Source organism: Triturus cristatus, chromosome 12 (genome assembly GCF_964204655.1).
Source record: "Triturus cristatus chromosome 12, aTriCri1.1, whole genome shotgun sequence".
Classification (NCBI taxonomy): Eukaryota; Metazoa; Chordata; class Amphibia; order Caudata; family Salamandridae; genus Triturus; species Triturus cristatus.
This window is the reverse complement of record NC_140595.1, coordinates 207,590,669-207,611,127: the sequence shown is the minus strand read 5'-3', so window position 1 is coordinate 207,611,127 and position 20,459 is coordinate 207,590,669. Positions and strand designations below refer to the sequence as shown.

Below are 20,459 nucleotides of genomic sequence, written 5' to 3'. Positions count from 1 at the left end.
GGATGAATTAATTGACCGGCTGGGAGCTGCCCAATATCTAAGTACCTTTGACCTTACCTCTGGGTACTGGCAGATCTCTTTGACTGATGGAGCAAGGGAAAGGTCAGCCTTCTCCACGCCCAATGGCCACTACCAGTTCTGTGTGATGCCCTTTGGGCTCAAGAACGCACCTGCCACGTTTCAGCGCCTGGTAAACCAGATCCTCACCGGAATGGAGAGTTTCTCTGCTGCTTATCTGGATGACATAGCCGTCTTCAGTAGCAGCTGGGAGGATCACTTGCGTCACCTGCAAGCTGTTCTCCAGGCCCTGAGACAAGCTGGATTGACGATCAAGGCCAGCAAGTGCCAGATCGGGCAGGGGTCGGTAGTGTACCTTGGACACTTGGTGGGTAGGGGAACGGTGCAACCCCTCCAGGCGAAGATCGAGGCCATCATGGCCTGGGAACCCCCCAAGACACAGACTGAGGTCCGAGCATTTTTGGGCCTCACGGGATACTATCGCCGCTTCGTGAAGGGGTACGGTACCATCGTAGCCCCTCTCACGGAGCTCACGTCCAAGAAACAACCTCGACGGGTAGTCTGGACGGAGGCTTGTCAGCAAGCCTTTGAGAAATTGAAGAAAGCCATGTGCGAGGCCCCGGTCTTAAGGGCCCCAGACTTTTCCAAGAAGTTCATTGTCCAGACAGATGCATCAGAACATGGCATTGGGGCAGTGTTATCGCAACTCAACGAAGAGGGTCTGGATCAACCCGTGGTCTTCCTATCCCGGAGACTACTTCCCAGGGAACAGAAGTGGAGTGCAATAGAGCGTGAAGCCTTTGCAGTGGTATGGGCTCTGAAGAAGTTGCGGCCATACCTGTTTGGCTCGCACTTCCTAGTTCAGACCGACCACAGACCCCTTCGTTGGCTGATGCAAATGAAGGGGGAGAATCCCAAGTTGTTGAGGTGGTCTATTTCCCTACAGGGGATGGACTTTCAGGTGGAACATCGGCCTGGAGTGGACCACGCCAATGCAGACGGTCTCTCAAGGTATTTCCGCCTTAGTGATGAGAACTCCCAAGGGGTTGGGTAGCTCTCCCCACTTTCAGCTGGGGGGGACGCGTGTTAGACCTGTCAGCCCTTTGGGTGGTCCCTCCTCATCATTATTTATTTTGTCCCACTTTTGCCTCAAACCCCTGTTTGAATTTTTCCTTTTTGGGAACCACCAGACTTTTTAGTGTTGCTGCAGATTCAGGGAGCCATTTTAGCTACCCCTGAAACTTCTGTCTGAGGGCCTGGAGCACAAAATGGTGGCCACCTGCGACATCACCAGCATCCACTGGAACCTACCAGCACCTTCCAGAACATTCCAGGAGATTCCAGAACTCTGTGACAGTTGGAGACCGTTTAGAATGTTGGGAGGATAAGAGAGGCAGTTGGCAGTTGGAGCTGGCAGTTGGCACCTGACTGGTGAAGAGAGAGGAGCACAACAGTGAAGGAGGAAGGAGTGAAGCAGCAGGGGTGGAAACTTGTGCCTGGAGTGGGGTCCATAAACCCACCCTTGATACTTGTCCCTACTGATGGATCCCAGCCTATAGCCCTGTGTGGGAAGAAGACAGAAGAAACTTATCCTAAGGACCTGGACAGCAGGAACAGGCCTTAGAACCAAGAAAACAGCAAGATTCTGACCTGAGAACTGGTTTCCCTGGAGTCCGGCGTCGAGTAGCCTGAAGACCTGGAGCCCGAGGTGGAGAAGCGGCGCTGACTGAAGTAGCAGACGTCGTACCCGGAGCCGCCTGAGGTCGTAAGAGGGCGCCGACGGAGGTCGTGAGGAATACCAGAGGTCGAGGAGGAAGTGAACCGAGGTCGAGCGAGCGGCGTCATCGGAGGAGTGAAGTCCGCCCTCCGGAGTCGTCGGAGACCGAGGTAGAGGAGCACCGGAGGTCGGGAGTGAGGATCGCACTCCGGAGTCGCCCGGAGCCTGTGAGGAGGAGCACCGGAGGTCGGGGGTGAGGATCGCACCCCGGAGTCGCCGGAAGTCGACATCGAGGCCAGGCCGGCTGACGTCATCGGAGCCGAGAGCGCCATCGGACCGGAGCCGCCCGAAGTCGACATCGTGAGGAGACTGCCCGACGGCGTCGAATCGGAGGTCGAGATCGAACCGAGGCCACCGACATCGGACCGGAACCGCCTACCGGCGTCGTCAAAGAACTGACATTGTGCCGAGGCCGCCGAGACCGAACCGGAACCGCCTCACGGCGTCGACACGACTCCAGCGGCGTCGGAACATCAGAAAAAGGGCAGTAAGTGGAGTAGAGGGCGCCTAAGGCCCTGTGGAGACCTGAGAGACTGCTCTAAGGGGCTAGGGAGGTGCTGAAACCAACCTGACTGTGCAAGGGGTGAACTGGGACTAACCTAGAGAGGTTGTGTGGAGAGAGAAAGCCAGGGCACTGGTATTCCCCCCTTTGATCTACCTCAGCTTAGGCCTCAGCCTTGTCCCAGCCAGGGAGTAGCCCCCCACAAGCCTTCCACAACCCTACAAGCTGTGCCTGGGCCAAATCAGCCCTTAAGAATTGAAGTGTCATCTGATTACATGAGTGTTGCTGTATACTTTTAATTATTTATTGGGGGTACTGTATTTATTGAATTTTTACCTATTTATTGCTGCACTATATTTATAGGTCCACAGGACTTGATGGTGTACAATATTTATTGGTACAGTATTTATTGCCTCAAAGTATTTAATTGTCTGTATATATTGCACTTGTATTTATGCCCTGTTATTTATGATCACCCCTATTTATTTCATCAAACAGCCAATATTTATTTGACCTGCACTAATTGAAACTTGTATATTGTGATTGACCTATGTATTTTTCCAAACAGCAACTAAGAGAAAAAGATAAAGAAAGAATATTTTCATAATTTTTACGGTGTAGAGTCGTTTTTGGAACGGATGCACGCATGGTTATTGTATGGGTATATTGTATGCTTAGCACGGCGCCTGTTTCCTGACCACTCGAGCCAAGCTACCACAGTGTGTCCGGAAGACCACCACCACCTTTTCTAGTGTGGGAGTGGTTTTCCAACAATCTCTCTATAAGATCTGGAGTTCTACTACCTAAATTAAAAAGTGCTGCAATGGTCCAATTGCATCTGTTTGAAAGAAGTCCACCTCTCTCAATAACCTTTGATCCCACCTGCTGGTCCTACCTGACCCTCTTTAACATCATGTATTAGTGGCCTAAGTCTTTGAGGCAACCCTCAGGTGGATCTCACCATTATCTGGATGATAGGGTATATCAGGTAAGACTGGTGCCTTCTACCTTCCTAACACTAATCCAGGACACCCATTGCTGCTTTTGGGTGGTTCTGGCGCATGGACGCTCTTTCCAATCTCAGATTATGAGTATGACTAGTTGCTAACAACAACCAGGTTCCTGAAATCTGACACTGTAATTGTGTGCTGATTACTGGGTATCAGTTATCGCCTGGTACCAAGTATCACAATGAACAAGGACTGTATGATTAGGAGTCCTCCACCTAATAACTTGAAGACTATTCGCTATTAGCAACAATGGTGTTTGGAGCCCGAGTATACCAGACACCACTGGATTAAAGACTTTAAACAGTTTCCCTTAGCCCCCAGAAGCACACCCGTATTAATGGCTTGACATTCACCTCACCTTTGAATGGCGCAATAGTTAGTTGTTGGCAGGGCATCTACACAGCTGGTTTAGACCCACAGAGGAACAAATATTGATTTGACCGCTTCAGGGAAAGGTAGGACAAAGAGAACATATATCCTAGCAGTTTAAATACATTCTTGCCATACAGTGACTGAGTTGATAAAAATGTCCGATAGTAGATCCCAGAGGATAAAGAACAAAAGTTCTAAAACTCACACATCACAATTTGCGTGCAAAGTGATTCCACTTTTGCTATTAAGGCTAGCTATCACGGTTGAACCTTTTAAGTGCTGGAAAAATATTTGCTGTTGAATTCTGGACCCAGCCCAAAAGGAGTAAGATGACAACAATCAATATAAAACTTTTGGAAATTAAATTTGATTTATATACTGCCAAAGAATAAAAGGAATATAATCTGATATATAGTCAATAGATTAAGCAACTCTAAAGAAAATGTATTTTATTGCAGATATATTCAAGGTACTTAAATAAAAAAAGGTCAACAGTCATTTGGAAATCTCTAAAAACAGGATGATTTCAGAAAAAAATGAAAGATGGTTGGCAAGAGTCATCAATAATCAGTAGTGAGGTGAGGATGATTCAAATTGATTCAAGATGAATTCTTCTCTCCAAGCTTGAGGAAAGAAACATGGAGCACTCTCTGGTTTCACCTCTCACAAAATACTAGGAGACTGAAACCAGGTAATATTGTATTGGGTAGGAAAATAACATATACCTAAATAAAGGGTCGTTCTAGAGGCAATCATCCTTGGGAATTACAAAGAGATGGTAGAAGACGTCCCCTTCCTGGCACGCATTGTGATCCTAAAGACAGCGGTCAAAAGTGAGGAAGAGGCCTGCAAGGGCCCAGTTCAGACAAGCAGAAAAAGAATCATGGAAGGGTGGTAGAAAGTGAAATACTGCAGATTCTGGAGCACTGATGTAAGCAAAAGTGAAAAGGAAACTGATGAATGAGATATCCAAATGGTGGCCGAAGCATCAATTTTTAGCAAAACAAAACCAGACAGTCAACATATATATTACGCATAAAAAATAAATAAAAAGGTGAATCATAAAATAATCAACAGTGAAAATAGTCAAAACGCATAAGAAACCACTGTTTTAATGAATGGTGATAGCACGTACAGTATCATAGTTGTTCATCAGAAGCCTCAATTTTAAATACAGTGCTATCAAAATACAGATGACAAAATAGCATAAGATAATGTTGTATAGGGAAGTACTGATTTACTATTTTTAACTCCACATCTACCTACCTTAAATATATATATTTATATACATTCAATGAAAAAAACAAAGGTGAAAGGGACATTATATTCAGGCAAAAATGTAAGTTAAAATATAACGTTTTAAATTAACAAAACCACTAAACTTCACCAGTTATACTTATCTCAAGTAACGATAACTCATACCCTAAAGTAACTATAACTTGCATCCTTGCAATGCAAGTTTTCAAGTCAATTATGGCATTTCAGATGTTGCAGTGATGTCATCAATGTTGTAATAGAACACGTCATGAATTATGTATTATGTGGGGTAATTAGCAGAGCATGGTGTGCGTGCAAATTATAGTTACTTTAGGGCATGAGTTACAGTTACTTGAGATAACTATAGCTGGTAAATTTCAGTGTTTTTAAATTTAAAACATTAAATTTTAACTAACATTTTCAACCAACTAGAACACCTGTTATACCTGGATTTTTCAGTGTATTTCTGAGGTTTTCCTTTAAAGCAAAGTAAGATATTATTACCATACCTACCTATAATATCACTGTAACCGTTGTTTTTTTCAGTCAATTGCTAGGATTTTTTTAACGTAAAGTAATATTGTATTACCATTTATAATGCTAACCTTATGCCTGTGGCCAGGCCCTGCGTCCAACCTCTTGCCAGCAGCCAACCCTACGATACGCACAGCGTTGCACACCGGGGTGGTTGGTCGCAGAACCTGGCCTAGCCAGTGGCCAAGCCCGGCATCCAACGCCTTGCGGGCAGCCAACTCCCACAGCCAAGTGCAGTGTGGGGTTGGCCAGGGGCCAGGCAATGCACCCTACTACGATGATCTCCAACCCACCCCGCTGTGCACAAGCAATGCACAATGTAAGGTTGAATGCAGGGCCTGGCACCCAAACCCCCGCAGGCTAGGATAACTGATTATAAGGGGTGTCGTTTTAAGTAAAGCAGGGCTGTTGACTTTGTCGAAGGGTCAGAACACCAAAATATAAAAAATGGGCTTACTGGCTTAATGAAAGGGTCAGAATATCAACATATATAAAGCATATGTATTGTTTTTGTCAATTATTATAATGAAATGTATATTTCATTAATTCATCCAGTCTAATGTTTAATAAAAGTGATTGTTACTAAAAAATGTTAAAATAAACCATCAATAAGTCTTTGAGACTTTAACATTTGTTCACGCTACAAAGTGCAGCATTAGAACTAACCACAGGGAGCCCTGCTGAAGAACACAGAGTTCCTGCTTGAGCTGCTTTAAAAATATGGTATGCTCTCCTGGGTTCATTGATTTACTGACTGCTGCTTTTTAATTGTCTCTGGGGAGCTGCTGCACTTCCTGCAGCCCCCTCAACATTAAAATAAATGCTTGTTGGTGCCCCTGTCCCTTCTAGGGACATTACCAGGCTCAAAAAAATATGTTTTAAAAGCCCTAGCTGGGCATTATAGGTCACTACTGTGAATAATAAAATGAATTCAATCAAAATACACCAAAGCACACCAAGTGATTGTAACTGTCATCCAAATTTCCACCACGTGTGGTTCAACCCGTCATCAATAAATGTCCTTTCAGTAGATGTCCCCATTGCCTTTAACTTTTAATTGGCCCTGGGGGATGCGATCCCTAAGGTCTCAAAGAGGCTTGGGGAAGGGGCCATGCCCTCTGTCCTCTATTAAAGTGTTTATGCCGCCACCCTGGACCCTCGCCCACGCTGGGGGTGTGTGTTTATTTATTTGAGGCGTGGGATCCATCACTTTTTAAAACAATTATTTTTACTGCGGATTCGTGGCTCCACTAAAAATTTGCGGTCAAAATGTTTTTGGCCCCAGGAGGTTCCCTATTGGACCCTCCACCCCACCAGGCCAAGGGAGGTACGGTATAACCACCCTGCCCCTTTACATTTTTTTTTTTTAATTACAGGACAAGGTATGAGTTTTGAGTCCTAAGATGGCTGTCACCATATCATTCTTCAAGATCTGTCAGCTCAAGGTCTAGCTTTCTGACAGATTTAGTGTAAATCAGCCATTTGGACAGCAGCTATGTCTAAAATTCCTATGGAAAATATTAATGGAGAAAACGCGTTTTGGGACCCCGCTTTTCTTGATCCCAGCTTAATTGATTACCTCGAAACTTTCCAGGAAAGAGCTGAGGTGGAGGAGTCTTTTTTTTGGAAAGTTTTGAGAAGATTCGTCAAACGGCAACAAAGTTATAAGCTAACCAAAAGATGATTTTCCTGTGGAAACTTCCTAACAATAACTACCCAGTGGCACCCGTAGCCAAAAACTTTCAGGACAGCAGCTGAGTTGAGCTGCAAACTAGTTTTGAAAATTTTGCAACGATTCAGTAAACAATGCCAAAGTTATTGGGAACTGAACGCTCCTCCTATGGAAATTACATCCTAACTTTAACTACCTACTGGTGAATGGTGGTCCCTGGGGCAATATTAAGCACCAGTGGGGGGGGGACGACATGCACCCCCCTGCCTTATTACAGAAACACCCCCGGGACCTGGCCTACCTGGAGCCTATAAATAACGAAGTGCAGGAGGTCGCTCTTCGTTTTTAAAAAACAATTTGACGGGATCGCCGAAAATTAAGAAAATAAAAAATGCTTTTCTGGCCCTGCGGGGTCCCTGTGAGACCCTCCACAAGAAGCCTAGAGGGTCAGGGTATTACTACACTGCCCCCTTTTATTTTTTTTTAATGGTTTTTCTGGGACTTGGCTCAAGCCGAGTCCCAAGATAGCCTTCCAACACTTTCTGGTTTGAAGTGTTGGCAGCCAATCAGATTTCAACATGAGATCGGAAGGGGTTGCAGATCATCTGGGTCCCTATATATGCAATTAGAAATGTCTTTAAATTACTCTGCAACGACTTAACAGATTTACACCACTTTGCATAAAGGCACTTCCCTGGTCCAACATCTACCTTCTTGCCAAATTTGGTGTAATTCTGTTCAACAGTTTGGGCTGTAGCGTGTCTGAAGTTCCTATGAAAATTAACATGGGAAAAACTTGTTTTGGGACCCCACCCATTTTCTTGCCCCCCTGCTTGATGGATCACCCAAAAACTTTCAAGGCAGCATCTGAATTTGGCTTCAAACTAGTTTTGAAAATTTCAAGAGGATTCATCAAACAACGCCAAAGTTATTGGGAAATGAAAAAACGCTCTTCCTATGGAAACTACATCCTAACTATAACTACCTATTGGTGACAGTAGGTTATATATATATATATATACACACACACACACACTTATATATGCACAGACTTAAATATGCACAGCCTTATATGCACCTACTAAAGTGACTATGTGCTCTATGATCTATTTGTGGAGACTGATTTGTAAGAGTTGGTTGTCCCTACTGCAATAGATGGTTAGATTCACTGTGCGCAATCATTGCTTATATCCTGCATTCAGCCTATATGGGTCCTTAATTCTTCATCGCTATTGAGGCCAAAAGGCACTCGTGTTCTCATCTCAATGATATGTTTAGATCCCAGCTTTCTAGGGGCTCTCACTCTCCTTTCTCCTCTCTCTGTCTCAGCGGCAGCTCGTTCACAATGGCGGAGGAGCGTTGCCCCACTTCCTGGCTCAGAGCCAGCAAATAAAAATAAAATTATGTCATTGTTTTATTTTTTGTTTGCCGGCTCTAAGCGGGGTGGGGCATGGGGAGGAGTAATGCTAGGTGCACTCCCTCCCAAAATGCGCATGCATATGTGTTTGGCCGGCCGTCACAGACTCCCTGGTCTGAGCGGAGCATCTTTCCAGCCCATTCAGACCAATCCCCCACATCGTGACGCGGCCCTAGTGCTTGATGGGACCAGGAAGGACGAGGCAGAGCGCGGCACGGGAGGCGCATGACAGCTCCAGGTAAGTGTTTCTCTTTCTATTATTAACCACCCCACCCGCACGCTCCCCCTCCCGTACTCCCCTGCACCCCCTCCACCCACCCCACAACCTCTTTATTGTGACAGCCGCCACTGCTTGGTCTATACAGAAGAAACGCAGAATGCTGGTGTCACTTTGGTGCCTATAGGCAAAATGCTGTGCTACTGGATAAGTTTAATTTCTACTGGTTAGGGCTCATGTGTGCTCTAGGACCCTCTTTTTTGCCTGGTGTACTGTGCTTCCCACGTATAGTAAATCACATGGGCATACTAGTCAGTAGACCACAAAAGTTATTGAGCAATTTAGTAGCTTGGTAATCTGTTTTGTGGCTTTACTACCAGGGACAGGGTACTCTCTTACTTTTGTACTTTTTCTAGACGCCTTGCATCTTGTGCAAGGAAAGAAACCAGTCACCTTTGGTTTTACTGATATTTTTCTGTATAATGGCTGTGAAGCAAAATATCTATTTAAGAGGCACTTTTTTGGGAAGTAACACTTGGTATTGGAGGTAGAGTTAGGGCCTATTATGGAATCTGACTGTAAAATACCCCAATGGTTTTGTAAAATTTTACTAATTTCTTGTAAGTCAGCTGAAAAAGCTGAAGATTAATCTAGTTATTGACCCAGCTCTCTGATCTATAGGCTTTTGTATTAATAGATCCTGTCTTTCATATGTCTGGACTTTCTATGAAGCTTCTCTCACAATCTTTTGGAGTACCCTCTCCTCTCGAATATCTGTGTTGCTTCTGTTCTTGCTTGTTCATAACTCGGAGATGTAGTGCAATTGCGATTTAAACGCAACAGGTCTCTTTAAGGGATGCTATTCACTAGATGGCGTGGGTGTTGGCTGGTTGCATGTAATATCAAGCAGTGGGTTTACTTTATAGTCTCGTCATCAGTTGGTTATTCTCGATATACACTAGAAGATCTAAAAATGCTACCTCTGTGCTACTTATGCAGCCTGTAAATCTCAAATTTAGATTATCATTTAGCACTAATATATATTCTTCAGCTTCTTTCAGTGAAAATGGGAATAGATCTTTGAGTATTATATATCAGAATGGAGAGGCGATAGCTCCAAGCACTTTCTATAACATCTGCATAATATTTTTAATATAGGGGAAATTAGAGGACATAGTCACTTTATATAAGTTTTCTACCACTGTCACTTTCAAGAAACTCTGACCAGATGTGTGGTGTAATATGTACTGGAGCTGAAACTCATCATTATGAAACAGTAGCATAATAACAGTCTGGATCAGCGCTATGTAACTTTATTAAAATCCCATTCAGGGCATTATATAGGTGCAATATGTAGATAGAGTAAAGCAATCAACTCTACATTTGTTTAATATGTTTTAACATATTTCTTCGACTCACTGTTCCACACGTTTTACAAGGGACTCTAAGAGGAAAAGGTTTGATAGCCTGGAGATTTAATATTTACAAGATGGAACATTTTATTAATGACTCAATTTTGAGGAGGAATCCATACATTCCCATACAGGACAAAATGAACAATATCATGAATGTATTAATATATATTTTTTAATGAATATATTTTTATTACAATGTAGGATTTCAGTATAATGAATTGTATCATTGTGAAGTAAATATTGCTCTATGATTATATAATACCAACCAATAGGAATCTGAAATATCTAAAACCTGTTAATTGTAAGACGAGAAAGGTATCTGGTAAGGCAAGAAAAACAGTGTTTTTAAATGGTCATGCCAGTTGCACACATAGGAATAACAACAGAGTCCTTTGTTTGTGGCTATCACATTTATGCCGTTGATTTTGATTGGTTTGAATAAAAACATGCACAACAGAAAAGATGCTGACATTGAAAAAGGCTTGTGAGGCCGAAACGCGTCTGTCAGTTTGCTGGTGTTTTTTTTAATAAATAGTCTTGAAATAAGGCTCCCAAGTGTGCGACGATTCCTTTGCGAGGTTGTACAGAAAAAGAAATTATATGTAAACATATATACACTGCAAAAGAACAGCGTTCTCTTGATAGAGGAAAGTAAAACCATCAGAGAGCCAGCGGGTGATATAAAAACGTGCCATGCAGCTGAGTTCCAAAAGTGTCAGGAATACCTACTTATGCTGGATTGTGCAAAATGATTTAGTCACGGACATTGATTTTTAACATTAAGATGGCCGCTAACTGGCAGGGAAAAGTAAATGGAGACAGGACAACGCGTCTCCATGGTAACTAATATGTGATCCAATGAGAACAAAGGCAAGTGTATTTAAAAGTGATAAGAAATACAGAAAATAGTAACATTTTCAGATGCAAGAGGACTTTAAAAGATCAAACACCAGTCCCTATCATTTGGACACCGAGCTGTTTCCCAAACTAAGATCTGGACCTCGGCCCCAAGCTACATCGCTGGATCCTTCTCACAGTATTGTCAAATAAATGTTTGAATTGCAGTTGATGTGACTTTTATGGCATAGCTGCAGCAGGACAATGGCTGTCAATGACAGTTCAGTGATATTGGCACTAACCTCAACTCATCTGACAATGAAAGGTAGTGCTCAGCGGAAGACGGTAGACATCTGAATATGTGGTGGAGAACACCGCCATCTCAGTGCTAGGGTTACGGCACTGGTCTACTTGATCAGCCACCCAAACAGTTTTCTCTTCTCTAGAATCCTGACACACATTCTGTATGTAATTGAAGGATAGCTCATTGCAGCAAGCCTTAGTTAACAAAGTCCTGTCAGTCTTACAAAGGATAAATGAGAACATGAGGATGATGCTGGCAAGACCTACCTGTGTCTTTAAGAAGCTCAAGTTTGTCTTTAACTTGTCAATTTGTTTAAGTAAAGTCAGTTTCTCCTTCCTCAGGGTCTTTACTTCGAGCCTCTCCTCCTCCCGCATCTCTTGGATCTTCTGGTCGCACCGCTCAGACACCGTGACGAGCATGGACTTTAGGGGCTCCAGGGAACGGATCTGTTCTCGCTGGTGAGCTAAACAAAAATGATTTTTAAAGTTCATACCATTTGCTGAAATATTTTAGATACTCAAAGATTAGGGTAACGGGAGCCCTACAATCAAATTAAAAAAAAACTTCAAGTCCCAATATCAACGAATCATTCCTAATTCTTATTTTGGAGGTCCATGTGAGACTAGATTTAAGAATTCAATAATTGTTTATTGGGATAAAAATTAATCTGTCAAATAATGTATTCAATACAAAATGCATATGTATATATTTAAATATATTATTAAAAATATAAAAACAATGGGAGTAAAAATCAGGTGTTTGTCAATTCATTAATATGACCAATAGATATAATACAAAGCAGGTGGACACTGTGGAACTGATCATAATGTTAACACATCTTTTGACTTCTCTTATGCTGATCATCAACGTTCTTAAGTAGAAGGTGATCAAATTCTTAAGGATAGTTTTAAATAAACTTTGCAGCGGAGCATTTTGTGGCCTACTTTTCTGTCTGTTTTTGTATTGTTATTCCTAAATAAAGTGAGCAGTCATCTGCTCCTGGCCTGTTTATACCTAGAGCTGAACATCAGAAAATGGTCTATCCTTTTTCAACAATCTTTGGAGAAAATCCAAAAACTCAAAGACACATGGATCCCCTTCCACTTCAAAGCATCTTTGCTAAAGGGAGGGCATACAATCTCTAAAAAATATCCAGACCCGGGGAGCAGGAAAAAGGCGGGTGATGCCGCGGAAAACTAGAACAACTAGGAACTTTCGAGGCCGGTGACTAGAGAACAGATTAACTGAGAGAAGAATAACAGGACTAACAGTTGAGCACTTTACCGGCAGCAGTTGGGCCGGGACCACATTGCCCAGCAGTCTTCGTGCCTGGAGGCGCCAGAGCATCACTCCTAAGCGGCCGTGGGCTCCCACAGCGCGGGATGCGCGTGGACGGGCCCGAATGCGCCCTCCGCGACTGCACGAGGCTGGGCTGGGCCAGGGCTCTTGGTTGTACATTAGCGTGGAGGAGCATCCGTGTATTACCCTGACACAGCCAGCTGCTGAGAGACCTCTTAACTAGAAGGTAAGGAGATGGGGAAACGCAAAACAGTTATGTCCTCTGCGAAGGAGCGCCCGCTAACCTCGTCAATTACTAACTTTTTAACAACAGAAATGGGGGCAATAACAAGTGAAATTGAGTCGGTGGAGGAGAGATTGGAGGTAACCCAAAGGGCCTAACAAAATGGCTCCGCAACGGAGATAGTCCATCAGCATGACAAATCAATCGAACTGCTTGCATCCATCAGTTCGGACAGAAGTGGAAATGAAGCCACCAATAGCACCACTCAACAGGAGGGGCTTTGTGATACTCTTTGCCCTCCCCCATCAAAAAAATCCAAGTACTGTGGGAAAGCTAAGAAAGATGCAATACCCATGGTAACACGCAAGAAAACCGTGGTCCCCTTTTCCAAATCAGCAACAAAGACTCGAGTTTTGGATACTGTTACAGACCCTAAAAATGTTGAATCTATGGGGGACATTGCGTCATTTTCGCATCTCACCAGTTCATTAGAGGCCATTATCAAGTCAACCCTTGATCCCCTTGTAGGGGTGTTAAACAATATCGATGTGTTCCTAAAGATATTAATTGGTTCCAGCATTTCAAAGATGACCTCTGGCCCAGAAGTTGTGACTAATCCTATCCGCAATGCCAACCCGGACACATGTGGCACCCCCCCTCCTGCTACCACCACCAGTGGATTGCAGTATCAACTATACTCAGACTGCAATGCACTCAGCAAAAAAGACAGAGATTGGGCGGTCGGGTTCAACATGCGTGAGAGAGGGAAATAGTGGGCCCAATTCTATCGACAGTCGCCATAACAAACATCCAGTTTGCACTCGGAAAAATAAACAGAGAACACTTCTCCTTCCTCCAGAGGCCACCCCTTAAGTTATTGTTCTAACAAATGTCCCCCCCTTGCCAATTAATCAGGAAGAAGACTGGAAGCAGCTTAAAAATAAAACTGTACATTGGCTGGCAAAAGCTATGGATTGGTCGAAAAGTGATGACTTGTATCATAACATAAATAATGTTGAACGCGTTGCATGGGTGGACCCACAGGCTAAATCTGAGCCAGGTGACTGCATTGTTGTAAATTTTAAGGACAGGTCCTTAGTACATTGGCTTATGGATAGGCTTCCCTGGAGCAACAAAGCGGGGGGCCCTATTGAAGTTGTACAATTAGGCTACTTTTACAAGCTGTTGTCACATAAAGGGCCAGGATTTGTCTCGGCACATACTAAAATGCCGCCCCCGTTCACCATTCCAACTTTTAATCATTTTTCCCCTTTAGACCATGTGGACTGACTGAATTATCAGTCTTCGTGTGCTTTTGGTGATGAAAATCTAACCCCACCATACACACTCCCTGAGTCAGATAGTACCATTTGTTAGGATTAGGCTTTCCTGTTTTCAGTTTCTATTTTTAGTAAATTCTGGTGGGGGGTTTTCAGAGATTTCAATACCTTTAAAAAACAGTGGTTATCAGTGGTTACACATTTTCACACCATTAAAAACAACAGAAACAGTGTTTTCCCAGTGTTTATGAAATGTTTTGCTTTTATTTTTGCTTGCTTTATGCAATGATAGCGCATGGTATATAGACAGTGTACGTATAGTGTATATGAGGTCCAAATACACTTTTGGAAATGTAACCTATTGTAGTACAAAGCAAAAACAAAGGAAATGATGGACGGAGTGTTGAACATTGCAAGCACTCACCCCCAGTCAACTGATCTGGGTTTAATCCACCAACCTTCTTTATCCCACTCTGCCACCCCAGTTCAGACATGGCCATATGCAAATCAGTCTGACCCTGTGCCTCATGGGAACAGTCCAGCCCGAACTGCCAAGCCATATTTTCCCTGGACCGGAAACACGCTTCCTAGGACTGGTTTCTGGCATTTCAGCCGTCTTCAGCCAGGCTTGCTTGAATCCAGTGGCAAAGTGAGCAAGGGACTCACGTCTGAGCATACCCTGCCAACTTATGGCGAACAAAGCAAAACCAAAGGAAATGATGGACGGAGTGTTGAAAATTGCAAGCACTCACCCCCAGTCAACTGATCTGGGTTTAATCCACCACCGTTCTTTAGCCCACTCTGCCACCCCAGTTCAGACATGGCCATATGCAAATCAGTCTGACCCTGTGCCTCATGCTCACTTTGCCACTGGATTCAAGCAAGCCTGGCTGAAGACAGCTGAAATGCCAGAAACCGGTCCTAGGAAGCTTGTTTCCGGTCCAGGGAAGACATGGCTTGGCAGTTCGGGCTGGACTGTTCCCATGAGGCACAGGGTCAGACTGATTTGCATATGGCCATGTCTGAACTGGGGTGGCAGAGTGGGCTAAAGAACGGTGATGGATTAAACCCAGATCAGTTGACTGGGGGTGAGTGCTTACAATGTTCAACACTCCGTCCATCATTTCCTTTGGTTTTGCTTTGTTCGCCATAAGTTGGCAGGGTATGCTCAGACATGAGTCCCTTGCTCACTTTGCCACTGGATTCAAGCAAGCCTGGCTGAAGACGGCTGAAATGCCAGAAACCGGTCCTAGGAAGCTTGTTTCCGGTCCAGGGAAGACATGGCTTGGCAGTTCGGGCTGGACTGTTCCCATGAGGCACAGGGTCAGACTGATTTGCATATGGCCATGTCTGAACTGGGGTGGCAGAGTGGGCTAAGGAACGGTGATGGATTAAACCCAAATCAGTTGACTGGGGGTGAGTGCTTGCAATGTTCAACACTCCGTCCATCATTTCCTTTGGTTTCACCTATTGTAGTACACCATACAATATTTCTTCAGTGAGTCTTTGGTCATGTGTGCTCACTCTTTCCTTCCCATGTAAACTTTTTTCCTGTGAAAAGGCCCTCTCAACATTGCCACTTGAGACGGGCAATGCCAAAACAGCCAGTACACAATTTGTTAACTCTGGCCATTGACATACCTTTCCATGCCAATACTGGTGCACTTGAAGATTACGATTCTCAGGGCAGGTTCTGCAACATTTGCATTGTACTGGGACCTTATGCCCTCAGAGTTATTGAAGTGGTAAAAAATGAAGCAGCACTTTTGAAACTACGGAGAAAATTCCCCTTTACGGAAAGGATCTGGAACTTGTACCACAGTGAGGTTTCGTTGACTTCAAATGCCATGGTTGGTGAAGGGACATTTCTATGCATCATTGCAAGCCATTTCTCATACATTGTAAAATAAAAGTTCCTGAATTGCTCTACAACATTGCTTTGCTTACCAAGTGGCAGGCACTCTAACATGTTGCTGTGCCAGAGTCACTAAAGGTGTTGCCCAGCCTACTCTGAAGGAGATGTTTCACATCTACACCAATTATGCTGATGACTTGGCAGACAAGGGTGTTTTCAGACTCTAGTTTTTTTATTATGTCCACTACAGCAGTTATGTTTTCCTGTAAAAATCTAAGAATGCAGTAGAGTGTACTTTTTTTCACATCACTATCAATATGCGTCCAAAGATCCTCACATCTCTTGCCTTTGCCATCATCACTCAGCAAAAATTCTGTAAACGTTCGCCACATAGATAATATAGCATTCATCGCCCCTTGGACTGAGAACCATCATCTAAGTGACACAGTTTGAATGGCTCTTTCTTTGATGCCACACAAAGCACGGAATGAGAAATATTTGCATTTTAGTTCCCGATATCAAAACAGTGCGCCAGAATGGACTAAAAAGTCAATAGCATTCTTCATTAACTCTGAAGATTGTAAAGATACTTGCAGCATACGATCTAACAAGTGACAAGGATCTCTTACAGGGAAGAGTTTCAGCTCAGGTATCGATTTTGACGGTCATCACACAACATTTTCATATACATAGCTGAATCACTGCAAATACAAACAATATCACTCCAATCTTTGTTGAACTTGGAAAGAACCTTTTTGTAGAGCATTCCAAGTGACACTGCGTTCCATGTTTTCTAAAAGTCTGGTGTTATGTTTTCACCACTATTCCAGGTGCTTTGTGATAGCACTCTTTTCACATATATTTGTCACTATACCTTGCATTGAATGTTTAAAGCTTGAGGTGTTGGCAATTTACCTACTATCAATACTGACTCACTAGAAACTGGGGGCTGATGTATCAAGAGTTTTTACCCATCCTCTGTGGGTAAATGTGATGACATGTATTGGGAAAGATTCCCAGACATTTTACCTATCAGTGAAAGGATCAAACAAAGCCAAAACATCAAATATGATTTTGATATTTCCTGATTCTCTACAGTTTATAAAATAATTAAACAAGACCTAAACCATGCTTCTAAACCCTGTAGCTTTAGACCAAAGACCACAAAACTGAAAAAAGCTAAAGGAAGAAACAATATTTTAGTGGCATCTCTAAACAACAAAACTCAAGCAGAATAATGTAAGCCCAGTCTTTCTTGCTGCTAGCTTGTATAACAAAGTTACATTGTTTTGGCCCCTTCAGGAAGAAAAAATTGATTGTTTCACTATCCTTTTTCTTTCTTTGAATGGCATTTAGTTTGTGATTGTGCAGGTGTTTTTTCAGTGTTTATATGTTTTAACTGGTGAGGGCTATTTCTCTTTCAGTAGTGTTTTATCAGTTATTATAGGTTTAAACCTAAAACCGAACAGCCTAATTATGATCAAATAGCGATCCCTTCATTAACTTTTAATATTAAATCCCCAGGAGTACTTTCTCCAGTTGACTTGGGAGGTTCACTAAATCTAACTCACCCTAAAACGTCTGAGATAATCAGTCCCATTTCCTCTGCCACATCAGAGTTCCCCTCAGTACTGCCTGTTGTACTACTTTCTGGTGAGTCGGATTCCCAGGTACAAATTGAAAAGGTGATAGAAGAGGGTTGTGCTTCAGCCACTTGCTCAGAGAGCGAGCACACTAGTCAGACTGAAGCAAGCACACATGGCTATCTCTTATGGAATATTGCATGTCTGCATAACAAATTAGAAATTAAAGAATTGGCAGCTTTTGTTGGGAAATATAGCATAGTATGTTATATTTCCCAACAAGAAACGTGGATGTAAGATATAGTTTATATAAATTGTTTCATTCTATTCATACACCAGCTCGAGCCTTACTAGGTGGTCATGATAAAGGAGGATTACTAACTCTGGTTTCAACAACATTAAATGGTAGAGTGGGGAAGATGCAGCTGGAATCTCCACACTTCCAGATTATTAATATAGTATTTAGGAAAAGTTTGATTTTGGTGGTTGTTAACTTTTATCATAACAATTTTAATAACACAAATATCACCATTGCCCAAGAACTGGAAACTGCATTAATGAAACACATAGAGCAGATAAAAACAGACTTTGTAGTGCTTTGGGGAGGGGATTTTAACTGCAAATTGTGTCCCCCCTCCAGACACTCCGTATGCCATCGGTTAGCGGGGGATATTGAGGGAGGTTGCCATTTTGATCATAATCCTTGTGGGAACATTTTTTATTCTTTTTTATTGAAATTCTCTCTGGATTTTATGGAAATGTCAAGTTCTGACCTAGTAACATATGTTGGGAGAGGCCAAGGCACTTTGATCGATTTTATCACCCTATCTGATTATTTTAATTCATACTATATGATTTTTAAGATACTTAAAATTCATTTTAGTGATCATTACCCTTTGTCTTTAGAATTGGTGGTCCCTTCTGATGATACCACCATGTCTGCCAGAATATCCCCCTTGACTTACTTATGCTAAAAACAAGGGGTTATTACGCAAGTGGTATACTCTATCCTGGAGCAGATTATAAAAAACTATTTAAGGCAAGTTCTGGATTGCTTGGAAGATAATATAAATCCACAAGTTATGATTAAATCTTTCATGGCGATAACCGAGACAACTAAGGTGCTTTTAACCAAGAACCACAATGATAGACCACGGAGTAACAAAATGTGGTTTAATAGAGAATGTTCACAGCTCCACAACAAATTAATTAAGACCTTAAAATCTAAACCACGTAATATAATGGAGGTGAGACAGACACGTCTGGATTATAAGCACGACCAGGAGAAACATAAGTTGGAAATCAGGCAAGAAGCTTGGGGTCAATTCCATGTAGCATTCTTGAGTAAAGACTCTAGACTCTTCTGGCAAACTGTAAATCAAGAGTACTTTAGTGGCACTAAAAATGGTAACATTGACGTGTCAATCATGCCAGAGACTTGGGTAGATCACTTCACTGGCCTTTATAGAGTTGGTGATGATCCCCACTCCTGTACCAACTATCAATATGGGGCACATACTTTGGAACCCCCGTCCTTAGATGAGGTGAATAGGGCATTATCCCAGACCATGAAGAACAAGGCCTCTAGGCCAGATGGTATGCCCGCGGATTTGTTTTTAGCTAATCTCCCCTTGTGGCTCCCGCTGCTAACTAACATTTTGAGGTGTTACGCGGCCCAGGGTCCTCCGGATTCCTGGAGATCGGTCATAATAGTTCCCATATATAAAAAAGGAAACAGGTCAGATCCTAAATGTTACCGACCAATATCTCTAATTGTTTGCTCCTGTAAGATCATGGGTCTAGTAATACTAGAGAGGCTGGAGACCTGGATAACAGAAAATGGGAAATTTTCCGATGTTCAATTCGGCTTCAGGAAAGGCCTGGGCACGGTAGATCAGTACCTTAACCTGCACCTGATCAATGGCAAATACACTTCGGCCAAGTCCGGATCTTTATATCTTGGGTTCATGGATCTGACCTCCGCCTTTGACTGGGTGCAGAGGGGGAGGCTTTGGGAGATAATGCTGTCCATGGGCATTGATCCACCTATTGTTCATTTTCTAGCAGCAATGCACCAGGGAGTAACTGGGAGAGTGTGATATGGAGTAGGCGGTAAACTCACCTCTCCGATAAAGGTGGATCGCGGGGTCCGCCAGGAATGCGTTCTTGCTCCTTTTTAATTTTGTTTATATATAAAAGACTTAGAAAGTCACATAAGAATTGGAATGTAGACGCACCCCTGATAGGCTGGAGGTCCCTACCAGCGTTACTATACGCAGATGATTGTGTTCTAATGTCCAGAACCGGGGTGGGGCTGCAAAGGCTTTTAACTAGTTTTAACAATTTTATGAGTGATCTTGGACTAAAAACAAATGTTTCAAAATTGCATGTTATGGTGGTGGGCAAATCTTCCCCGAAAATACAATCATTCCACATAAATAATGAAAAATTGCTTCATGTGCCAAATTTTTCTTATTTAGGCATACTTTTTAATCAGAAAAACTCCTGGTCGAATTTAGTTGATACAAGGATTGGAGGTTTTAATCAAAATGTTGAGGCCATTTTTAGATTCACCAAAACATTAGGTTCTCGGCCCATAAAAGCTATTATAGATATCTATAAAGCACGTACATGCGCTGTTACTTTGTATGGTGGTGGAGTTTGGGGTTGTTCAAATACCTGGGGCCTACAGAGGGCTGAGAACATGTTTTTGAAACGAGTGCTGACAGACCCTAAAAGCACCGCTGCTACTATTTGTCATAATGAATTGGGTGTAACCCCATTGTTCTTTCGCATAAAATTAGCACCCTTGATGCTATGGTACAATATTTGGGTAAAAGAGGTAACAGTTCTCAACCGCGCTACAATCTCGGATTGTCTGAAGTTG

At 42.9% G+C, this 20,459-nt stretch overlaps 1 protein-coding gene across 1 annotated transcript in view; it reads right to left on the bottom strand.

Annotated features, from left to right (window-relative positions):
- TSNAXIP1 (translin associated factor X interacting protein 1) overlaps positions 1 to 20,459 on the bottom strand; it is a 362,126-nt gene that overhangs the window by 155,413 nt on the left and 186,254 nt on the right. The window contains exon 6 of the mRNA XM_085637810.1: positions 11,599 to 11,795. Within this exon, the coding sequence (XP_085493936.1) occupies positions 11,599 to 11,795 (197 nt within the window). The remainder of the gene's footprint in view (positions 1 to 11,598; positions 11,796 to 20,459) is intronic.